This window comes from Salmo trutta, chromosome 15 (genome assembly GCF_901001165.1).
Source record: "Salmo trutta chromosome 15, fSalTru1.1, whole genome shotgun sequence".
Lineage (NCBI taxonomy): Eukaryota > Metazoa > Chordata > Actinopteri > Salmoniformes > Salmonidae > Salmo > Salmo trutta.
Window position 1 is genome coordinate 22,865,019 of NC_042971.1, and position 11,044 is coordinate 22,876,062.

Here is an 11,044-nt window from a genome sequence, read left to right on the forward strand (position 1 = left end):
GGGTAGCAGTAAATGGAAAAGTTGACCAACTGAAGGGGAAGATTCCCGGTGTTTGTGATGCTCATCGTTTGGTGCGACGCAGACAGGGTGGTTTGAGTGGTGAAATAGAAGAGTCGTTGTTTTTTGTTTTGATGTTGAGAAGTATAAGTTATCCTGTACGAGCTTTTGTGCCAAATACTTTGTTACAGGTGTCAAGCTTATGGGCATGTAGCAGCAGTGTGTAGGAGGTTACTAGATGTGAGAAGGGTGCAGAAGGGCATGAGACAAAGGAATGTGTAGCATTGGGGAAAGTACATTTTAGTCATTTAGCAGACACTCTTATCCAGAGTGACATACAGTAGTGAATGCAAACATTTCACAATTTTCCCCCCCCCATACTTGTCCCCCATGGGAATCGAACCCACAACCCTGGCATTGCAAACACCATGCTCTACCAACTGAGCCACACGGGACCGTGTAGTGGTATGTGTTATTTGTAGGGGTACTCATGGGGCTGGGGATCAGAAATGGCCCGTGCGAGAGAGGCAGGTTGATGTTTTCATGGTTAGAGTAGTGCAAATGTTGTCACATGCTGAGGCAGTGAAGAAAGTAGAGGAAGATGGGTCAAGGGGGAGGGATCCTGAGAGGAGGGGTGGGGTGTGAGGTAGATATGTACCAGTACAGAGGGATAGGCCAAAAAGTGATATGTTAGAGTAAGATTGGATTTTTAGCATTTATAGCAATGGTTATCAACTGTACTGGAGGGATAGAATGTAAGTCACAGAAAATTGAGGTTGTGGTGGAAGCTGCAGAGAGGTAGTTGTTGGGTGTGCGAGACTTGACATCAGAAGATTTACAGGGTGTTAAGTGGTGATGTCCCATCCTTTCAGGTTATTGGCCTGAGGTAGGACTAAATATATTTAAATAGTGGAGTAGGGTGGTGTTATTCTTTTGTGAGTGTAGTGTTAGAGGGTAGTTTTTTTTATTTTTATAAAATAAATACAAATTCAAGCAAAGTATAAGGGAGTTAGTTGTACTCCAGTGTAGTATGTGGCTGTAATGCAACATTTATTGGATGATAACCGCCGTTAAACCTCATCGAAGAAGCAGCAAGCTCTACGCAAATAACTTACGTTCACTTTAACTATGAGGCCCCCCGTTTCAGGCATGACATGGGCACGGCATCACTCCTCATTGGTTTACTAAAAATAATGTGAGCGACAGCCTCCTTTTTACAATATCACTGGCACCTCCGCGTCTGGTAAGTAGCTACTACTAACATGTTGAATACTTTTGTCGATGTGATTATAGTGTTATTGTAGCATCGTTTGCCTATAGATTTGCCTGCTACGTCAGCAATCTTAGCTAGCTAAGGTTAGTTAGTACAGTTTAACACACTGCTAGCCATCTTCTTCCTGTCCGGGCAAGCTAGCTAGTAGCTAGCTAGTAGATAACCTGTCTAGTAGTTGGTTTGTAGGCTTGCGAAAAAGGCCATACAGTTTTGGGTTGTAATCGTAACATTATTTAAACGAACTGACTGTTCAGCCTTCCCATTAAATATATTCGTAGCATTGATTTAGTTAACGTCGATGTGGTCGGCAAATTAGCCCCCTAACTTGCAGTCGTGAGTTAAACATCATTCGCAGGGGGTAATATTGATTAATTTGGTCCTTTTTAGCAGACCACTCTGAAAGGGATGTTTTTTTGCCAAAGGCGTCGTTGGGCGAAACATTTGCAGCGGGTGTGACTCCCATGGCATGTGTCAACTTGAGTAATTAGCCTATCTCCGTAGTCATTGCCTTATCCTAGCTGACTTAGTAGGCTTCCATTATTCTTGTAATGGCCGTATGATTTCCATGATGTATTTGACTCAAGTGTGTTTTTAAAAATATAAACTACGTTTAAAAACATACTAACAACGTTTTAAATGTTTTTCCTTTCTCCCAGGTTGACACATTTCAATTGAATAAACATGTTTCTGGCTAAAAAACTCATCGGTGGCATTCTTGATGTCGTAAGGTAGGGATCTGGCTGTAGTTCTAAGGACGTCTTCTAAGTCATTCTCTCTTATGTATAAACAATGTTCACCACAGGAATTTAGTCTCCTGGACTTTGCCTGATGGGAAGGTGGTTGAGGAGGCTGTATAGGTTGCGGGGTGGAAGGGCAATGAAAGTAGTCTAATTTTAGGACACTGCCACTCCTAAAACTGATTGTACCATTGCAACAGCCAAGCTCTGTTGGATAGGAGCATGATTCTTCAGATAGTAACCTCAGGCCATGAATCAATCCCTCATTGTACACTATATTATCAAAAGTATGTGGACACATGCTTGTTGCACATCTCATTCCAAAATCATGGACATTAATATGGAATTTGCCCCCCCCCTTTACTTTTACAACAGCCTCCTCTCTTCTGGGAAGGCTGCACTAAATGTAAATTGTTGTAACATTGCTGTGGGGACTTGCTTCCGTTAAGCCACAAGCATTAGTGAGGTCGGGCAATTAAGCCTGGCTCACGGTCGGCGTTCCAATTCATTCCAAAGGTGTTCGATGTGGTTGAGATCAGGGCTCTGTGCAGTCCAGTCAAGTTCTTCCACACCGATCTCAACAAACCATTTCTGTATGGACCTTGCTTTGTGCTGCAACAGGAAAGGGCCTTCCCCCAAACTGTTGCCAAGATGTTGTAAGCGCAGAATCGTCTAATATGTATGTGTACTTTAGCGTTAAGATTTCCCTTCACTGGAACTAAGGGGCCTAGCCTGAATCGTGGAAAAACAGCCCCAGACCATTATTCATCCTCCACCAAACTTTGCGCACAGTGATCTTAGGCTTGTGAGTGGCTGCTCAGCCATGGAAATCCAGTTCATGAAGCTCCCAACAAACAGTTCTTGTGCTTACGTTGCTTCCAGAGGCAGTTTGGAACTCAGTAGTGAGTGCTGCAACTGAGGACAGGCGATTTTTACGCTCTAGCACTTGGCTGTCCAGTTCTGTGAGCTTGTGTGGCTTGCCATTTCGCGGCTGAGCCGTTGTTGCTCCTTATTTATTTATTTTCTCACCTTTATTTAACCAGGTAAGCCAGTTGAGAAAAAGTTCTCATTTACAACTGCGACCTGGCCAATATAAAGCAAAGCAGTGCGACCAAAAACAACAGAGTTACACATGGAATAAACAAACGTACAGTCAATAACACAATAGAAAAATCTATGTCCAGTGTGTGCAGATGTAGTAAAATTAGGGAGGTAAGGCAATAAATAGGCCATAGTGATGAAATAATTACAATTTATCATTAAAACTGGAGTGATAGATGTGCAGATGATGATGTGCAAGTAGAGATATTTGGGTGTAAAAAAATAACAATATGGGGATGAGGTAGTTGGGTAGGCTATTTACAGATGGGCTGTGTACAGGTGCAGTGATCGGTAAGCTGCTCTGACAGCTGATGCTTAAAGTTAGTGAGGGAGATAAGTCTCCAGCTTAAGGGATTTTTGCAGTTCGTTCCAGTCATTGACAGCAGAGAACTGGAAGGAAAGGCTGCCAAACGAGATGTTGGCTTATGGGATGACCAGTGAAATATACCTGCTGGAGCGCATGCTACGGGTGGGGGTTGCTATGGTTACCAGTGAGCTAAGGAGGGGCTTTACCTAGCAGAGACTTGTAGATGACCTGGAGCCGGTGGGTTTGGCGACGAATATGTAGTGAGGGCCAGCCAACGAGAGCATACAGGTTGCAGTGGTGGGTAGTATATGGGGCTTTGGTGATAAAACGGATGGCATTGTGATAGACTACATCCAATTTGCTGAGTAGCGTGTTGGAGGCTAATTTGTAAATGACATCGCCGAAGTTAAGGATCAGTAGGATAGTCAGCTTTACCAGGATGTGTTTGGCAGCATGAGTGAAGGAAGCTTTGTTGCGAAATAGGAAGCTGATTCTAGATTTAATTTGGAATGGAGATGCTTAATGTGAGTCTGGAGAGTTTACAGACTAACCAGACACCTAGGTATTTGTAGTTGTCCACATATTCTAAGTCAGAACCGTCCAGAGTAGTGATGCTAGTCGGGCGGGTGCAGGCAGCAATCGGATGAAGAGCATGCATTTAGTTTTACTAGCATTTAAAAGCAGTTGGAGGCCATGGAAGCAGTGTTGTATGGCATTGAAGCTCGTTTGGAGGTTTGTTAGCACAATGTCCAACGAAGGGCCAGATGTATACAGAATGGTGTCGTCTGCGTAGAGGTGGATCAGAGAAACACCAGCAGCAAGAGCGACATCATTGATATATATATATATATATATACATACACACACAGAGAAAAGAGTCGGCCCGAGAATTGAACCCTGTGGCACCCCTATAGAGACTGCCAGAGGTCCGGACGACAAGCCCTCCGATTTGACACACTGAACTCTATCTGAGAAGTAGTTGGTGAACCAGGCGAGGCAGTCATTTGAGAAACCAAGGCTATCGAGTCTGCCGATGAGAATGCGGTGATTGACAGAGTCGAAAGCCTTGGCCAGGTCGATGAAGACAGCTGCACAGTACTGTCTTTTATCGATGGTGGTGGTTATGATATCGTTTAGGACCTTGAGCGTGACTGAGGTTCACCCATGACGAGCTCGGAAACCCGATTGCATAGTGGAGAAGGTACGGTGGGATTCGAAATGGTCGGTGATCTGTTTGTTAACTTGACTTTAGAAAGGCATGACAGAATGGATATAGGTCTGTAATAGTTTGGGTCTAGAGTGTCTCCCCCTTTGAAGAGGGGGATGACCGCAGCAGCTTTCCAATCTTTGGGGATCTCAGACGATACGAAAGAGGTTGAATAGGCTAGTAATAGGTGTTGCAACAATTTTGGCGGATAATTTTAGAAAGAGAGGGTCCAGATTGTCTAGCCCAGCTGATTGGTAGGGGTCCAGATTTTGCAGCTCTTTCAGAACATCAGCTATCTGGATTTGGGTGAAGGAGAAATGGGCGAGGCTTGGGCAAGTTGCTGTGGGGGGTGCAGAGCTGTTGGCTGGGGTAGGGTTAGCCAGGTGGAAAGCATGGCCAGCCGTAGAAAAATGCTTCTTGAAACTCTCGACTATTGTAGATTTGTCAGTGGTGAGTGTTTCCTAGCCTCAGTGCAGTGGGCAGCTGGGAGGAGGTGGTCTTATTCTCCATGGACTTTAGTGTCCCAAAACCTTTTGGAATTAGTGCTACAGGATGCAAATTTCTGTTTGAAAAAGCTAGGCTTTGCTTTCCTAACTGACGTGTATATTGGTTCCTGACTTCCCTGAAAAGTTGCATATCGCGAGGCCTGTTTGATGCTAATGCAGTACGCCACAGGATGTTTTTGTGCTTATCAAGGGCAGTCAAGTCTTTAGTGAACCAAGGGCTATATCTGTTCTTAGTTGTACCTTTTTTGAATGGGGCATGCTTATTTAAGATGCTGAGGAAAGCACTTTTAAAGAACAACCAAGCATCCTTTATTGATGGGGTAAGGTCAATATCCTTCCAGGATACCCTGGCCAGGTCGATTAGAAAGGCCTGTTCGCTGAAGTGTTTTAGGGAGTGTTTGACAGTGATGAGGGGTGGTCGTTTGACCGCGGACCCATCACGGATGCAGGCAATGAGGCAGTGATCGCTGAGATCCTGGTTGAAGACATCACAGCTGTATTTAGAGGGCAGGTTGGTCAGGATATCTATGAGGGAGCCTGTGTTTACAGATTTGGGGTTGTACCTGGTAGGTTCCTTGATCATTTTTGTGAGATTGAGGGCATCTAGCTTAGATTGTGGGATGGCCGGAGTGTTAAGCATATCCCAGTTTAGGTCACCTAACAGTACGAACTCTGAAGATAGATGGGGGGGCAATCAATTCACATGTGGTGTCCAGGGCACAGCTGGGGGCTGAGGGGGGTCTATAACAAGCTTGAACTGATTGGGCACAGACCTGGATAGTATGACAGAACTCTGCAGGCCATCTCTGCAGTAGATTGCAACTCTGCCCCCTTTTGACAGTTCTATCTTGACAGAAAATGTTGCAATTGGGGATGGAAACTTCAGAAGTTTTGGTGGCCTTCCTAAGCCAGGATTCAGACACGGCTAGGACATCAGGGTTAGTGGAGTGTGCTAAAGCAGCGAATAGAACAAACTTAGGGAGGAGGCATCTGATGTTAACATGCATGAAACCAAGGCTTTACAATAACAGCACTTAGTTTAGCAGGGCAGACATTTTCCGAACTGACTTGTTGGAGAGGTGGCATCCAATGATAGTGCCATGTTCAAAGCTTTTCAGTAAGGTCATTCTACTGCCAATGTTTTTCTATGGGGATTCCATGGCTGTGTGCTTGATTTTATACCCCTGTCAGGAACTGGTGTGGCTGAAATAGCCGAATACACCATTTTTTTGAAGGAGTGTCCACAAGTGTGTGTGTGTGTGTGTGTCCTATCTATCTCTTAGGAATGCTACCAAGTGACTAACCTGTTAATTTCCTGTCCTTTGCAGCAATATTGATCCAGCTGCGTTTGTGCCCTCTGAACCAGTGAGTGGCATCGCTATTTTATCATTCAAGTTATCACCAGAGCATACTGTATTGCTGAAAATGTGCATTTGTTATGGATAATAGTAACCTGAAGTACAAATGTTATCATGCAGCCCGCACCACGAAGGCCACTTGCGTACGCAGAGCAGAATGAGAGTGACGAGGAAAGACAGTTTCGCAAAGTCTTCCAGCAGTTGGCTGGAGATGTAAGTATGATACGTCCCTGTCACTTCTCACACATTCCTATTCTAGTTTACCTTCATAATACCCCTGTAAAAGTAAACCCCTTGTGGCAATGCTACACATTGCCATTAGAAAGGCACTGTGACTGCTGAAATTGTTGCAGCATAGCAGTTTGATCTTCATGTAATTATTTCTGATTTTAAGAATGGCTCAAATTCACTATTGAATATTGTTAAGACACTTTATACATGGTACTCTTCGATGTTGGAGTAATTAAACAGAATAACTTTTCCCGAAGGACATGGAGGTGAGCCCAACTGAATTGATGAACATCTTGAACAGAATTATTTCTAAACGTAAGCTATGTTTCTGTCTCTGTTCATGTGGCTGTGCTTGTGTGCATTAAGTGTATACCTGTTATTCAATCCCTCTTATCTCAGAAAGCCATGTTTGAGATGTAATATTTTTGAGGAATTTCTCAGTGAGGTTTATTTTTGTTTGTCTTTGTGAGTCATTAAGGGCATGGTAATCCAGTGAGTGACCTGGCTGCTTTTGAATTTCAGATGGTGACCTGAAGACAGACGGGTTTAGCATTGAGTCCTGCAGGAGCATGGTTGCAGTCATGGATGTATCCTTCCTGTTATGCATCTGATGCAAAAGCATCATTTCCAGAATTTAGTGCCATAAGGATGGAGCGAGAATTCAGACATAGCCATATAAAAGGTCTCAGCGGGGGAAGGTTTATTGACAACCCGTGTTTCTCAAGAGTTTAGGTCAATTAAAATAATCCATCATATAACACATCTGATGGATTATTTAAATTGACCTAAACTCTTGGAAAGCATGGGTTGTTCATAACCTCCCGCTTGTTCTTAGACCTTTTCTATGGCTATGTCGAAATACCTTCTTAAGTGGGTATTTGTTCACTTCCCTTCACTGATTTTGAAAGGAAATTACTGGTTTAAAAAATGTGGTGGAACCTCTCACTCCACCAATCCAATGCTTTTAGAGTTGTGGGAAGTAGTTGTGCACATGTTCACTTCCTTTCACTGATTTGAAAGGAAATGGGGGAATTCTCAATTGGTAAAGTTTGTCCTCCCCTCGACTACACCATCCTCTTTTCTGTGACCCGGAAACCGATAAGTGGTCACCATATGTAGGGATGTCAATTTGTTAATAGGCGAACGGAAGAGTTTGCACCTCTCTGATAGCCTCCTCCAGCCAAGGACATTCTGGTGTTTCCTATCACGGAAGTGTTTTGAAATCTGCCCACACCCCCTTTGAATCATCTGTTGTTTTCTCGAATGAGAAGAGCATGCACATGTTTAAAATCAATACACTACTTATCTTTTATATATGAAATGTCTGGCACAACCAGCTACATTTCTTTTTACCACTTTACACATGTATTTTCGGATTTCTCCTCTGTAAACGTAATTTACCTGATGTGCGTGGTGGAGTCTCATTTCATACTGCGCATTTGTTTCCTTTCTTCCACTCCTCGATTTACCTTTGGCCTTTTTCAAAGGAGACGAGTAGTGGAAGCAACGAGTTGAGCAAAACAAATTGAGAATCTCCCAATGACTGGTATAAGAAATAAAGTGGAAACTCCACCTAGCCCATGCCTCCACCAATCCAATGCTTTTAGATTTGTAGTGTGTACTTGTTCTCTTCCCTTTACTGATTTGAAAGGAAATTACTGGTATAAGAAATATGGTGAAAACTCCCATTAGCCCATGCCTCCACCAAGCCAATGAGGTAACTTACGCTGAGTGTACAAAACATTAGGAACACCTTCCTAATATTGAGTTGCACCCCCTTTTTTCCCTCAGAGCAACCTTAATTTATCGGGGCATGGACTCCACAAGGTGTCAAAAGCATTCCACAGGGATGCTGGCCCATGTTGACTCCAATGCTTCCCACAGTTCTCAAGTTGGCTTGATGTCCTTTGGGTGGTGGACCGTTCTTGATACACACAGGAAACTGTTGAGGTTCAAAAACCCAGCAGCATTGTAGTTCTTGACACACTCAAACCGGTGTGCTTGGCACCTACTACCATACCCTGTTCAAAGACACTTCAATCTTTTTTGTCTTGCCCAATTACCCTATGAATGGCACATATACACAATCCATGTCCCTATTGTCTGAAAAATCCTTCTGTAACCCGTCTCCTCCCCTTCATTGATTTTGAAGTGGATTTAACAAGTGACATGAATAAAGGATCATAGCTTTCATCTGGATTCACCTGGTCAGTCTGTCAGGGAAGGAACGGGTGTTCTTAATGTTTTGTGTACATAGCATTGTTATAGGTGTCAGGTTTTTGTTAACCTTAACGGTGTTGCAGTGTGACAGTACTGGGAAGCTCGGATTCCATGAGTTCAAACACCTCTGGAACAATATCAAGAAATGGCAGGTGAGAGTAACAAAGTAGTTAAAGTATTGGCACTAATATACATTTAATTTTTTTATTAGAAAGTATAATACAAATTTGTAACCATGGAGATTTAATCATAGATGTATAATACAACATACACATGTATCTCACTGTGTTTTTTCAGGGTGTGTATAAGACTTATGACACTGATGGCTCTGGGGTTATTGGTGCAGATGAGCTTCCCAATGCTTTCAGGGCGGCAGGTAAGAGCTATCATGTAGCACAGAAACATTTTGGCTGTTTGCCAGACACTTTTTACAGCATACATCTTCAAACGTTGCACTTTGTGATATGAATACATTTTGAATCTCTAAGTTCTTAAGTAAAGTGGTGTTTGACCCAGCAAATCTGTTATTCTTATTCTTTATAACTTTATAGATATCAGCTTCTCAGTATGGACCAAGGATGTACATAAAACCTAAACATGTATGTCTATGGTTTGGACACAGGCTTTCCCCTCAATGATCAGCTGTTCCAGATGATCATTCGCAGATACAGCGACGAGAACGGGAACATGGACTTTGACAACTGCATTGGCTGCCTTGTGAGACTGGACGCTATGTGCCGTAAGTCTGATTCCCTGCTCTTTCCTATCTCATCACCATGGCAAGGGTTATTTTAGATCCGTATAGGTGTTCGAAGTAAAAAATAAAATAACATTCACATTAACCTTTGTTACTTAACCTTTGGGCACTTTGAAAATAATGGGGTACATAGATAATCATTGTGAAAATTGGCAAAGTTGTTTTGTCACTAAAAGTAGTATCTTCCTGTTTCAGGTGCCTTCAAAACCTTAGACAAGGCTAACAATGGAACTATCAAGGTCAACGTTCAGGAGGTAAGCATGTCACACTTACAAGCTGTAACAATTAGATGGTTTTATGAATGTAATTAGCCTAGCAGAACTACTTTAGGAACAACATTGTAGAGTAATGACGACGTTATCACACGAGGTCAGAACCCACCATTGTACAGGGTTGATGTCAATCAATTGTTTTTCTGTCTCTCTGCAGTGGCTCCAGTTGACAATGTACTCCTAAGCACATTAAATGCCTACACGTGTTTACAAAACAAAAACACTGTCTTTCTACATGGCGCTGCGCTTTAGACCACTCTAGGGACCCCCTATGTCAGTCAACCAGCCCCCCAGTGTATGCAGGTTTCCCTACATGCTTTGCAACCTACACTGTGAATATAGCATTTTCTCATATAACGAAGGGGAGTTGTAGACCAATTTGTAGACTATTGTGGTAGCAAAAACCTGCACACGGTGTTCTTTGGGCTGCTCAATACCAATGCTAGTCTTGCACTCGCCCACGACTATCTGCTTGTTTTCCTTTTGAATTCAAGGAAACCTATACACAGGCTATGGCTGTCTTCGCCTTTCAAAGAGCTCTCTCAAATAGTAGTCATTTAACAATTATTTAAGCCAGTTATGAAATAGTCTGTCACATGTAGCTACACAACGCCAATACAATGTTAGTTTTTGTCATGTCTCACAACAAAGAATTGTCTTGTGCCATTGCTTCATGAAGCCAATAGATGCCATTTAATGATTGGGTAAATGCTGCCATAAGTGACTGGGCTGTCATTACTTTGAAATGTATGGCATTAAAGAAATCTTAACAACTTATTTATTGCATGTGTTATTTCAACACTTCAAGCCTACTTATCGACCATTCAATCATTAAGGGTTGATGCGTTTACCTAATGGCTGGAATGATAAATGCATTTTAAAAAATTATAGTTCAGATGTGCATCCAACACAGCGCTCTAGCTCAGGTATTGTGGTCAGTCCGGGAACTTCTCCTTTCTCAGAAAAGTAAACCACGTAGCTAGCTACTGAGCTTGCGTATAAACTAGCGTGAGAAATCTGACTGGTTAGCTAGCTAGCCAACTACAATGTTTTCCCACTAATCAGAAATTACACAACC

General features: G+C 42.8%; 1 protein-coding gene across 1 annotated transcript; it reads left to right on the forward strand.

Moving 5' to 3' along the window:
- The first annotated feature begins 1,125 nt into the window (after positions 1-1,125).
- On the forward strand, positions 1,126-10,743 carry capns1a (calpain, small subunit 1 a). The gene is made up of 11 exons (XM_029690719.1): positions 1,126-1,240; positions 1,927-1,998; positions 6,457-6,493; positions 6,607-6,699; positions 6,975-7,032; positions 7,240-7,304; positions 9,021-9,089; positions 9,235-9,313; positions 9,560-9,676; positions 9,890-9,948; positions 10,124-10,743. Exons 2-11 carry the CDS (start codon positions 1,952-1,954, stop codon positions 10,148-10,150), a joined length of 651 nt encoding a protein of 216 aa, XP_029546579.1. The 5' UTR covers positions 1,126-1,240; positions 1,927-1,951; the 3' UTR covers positions 10,151-10,743.
- The last annotated feature ends 301 nt before the right edge of the window (positions 10,744-11,044 follow it).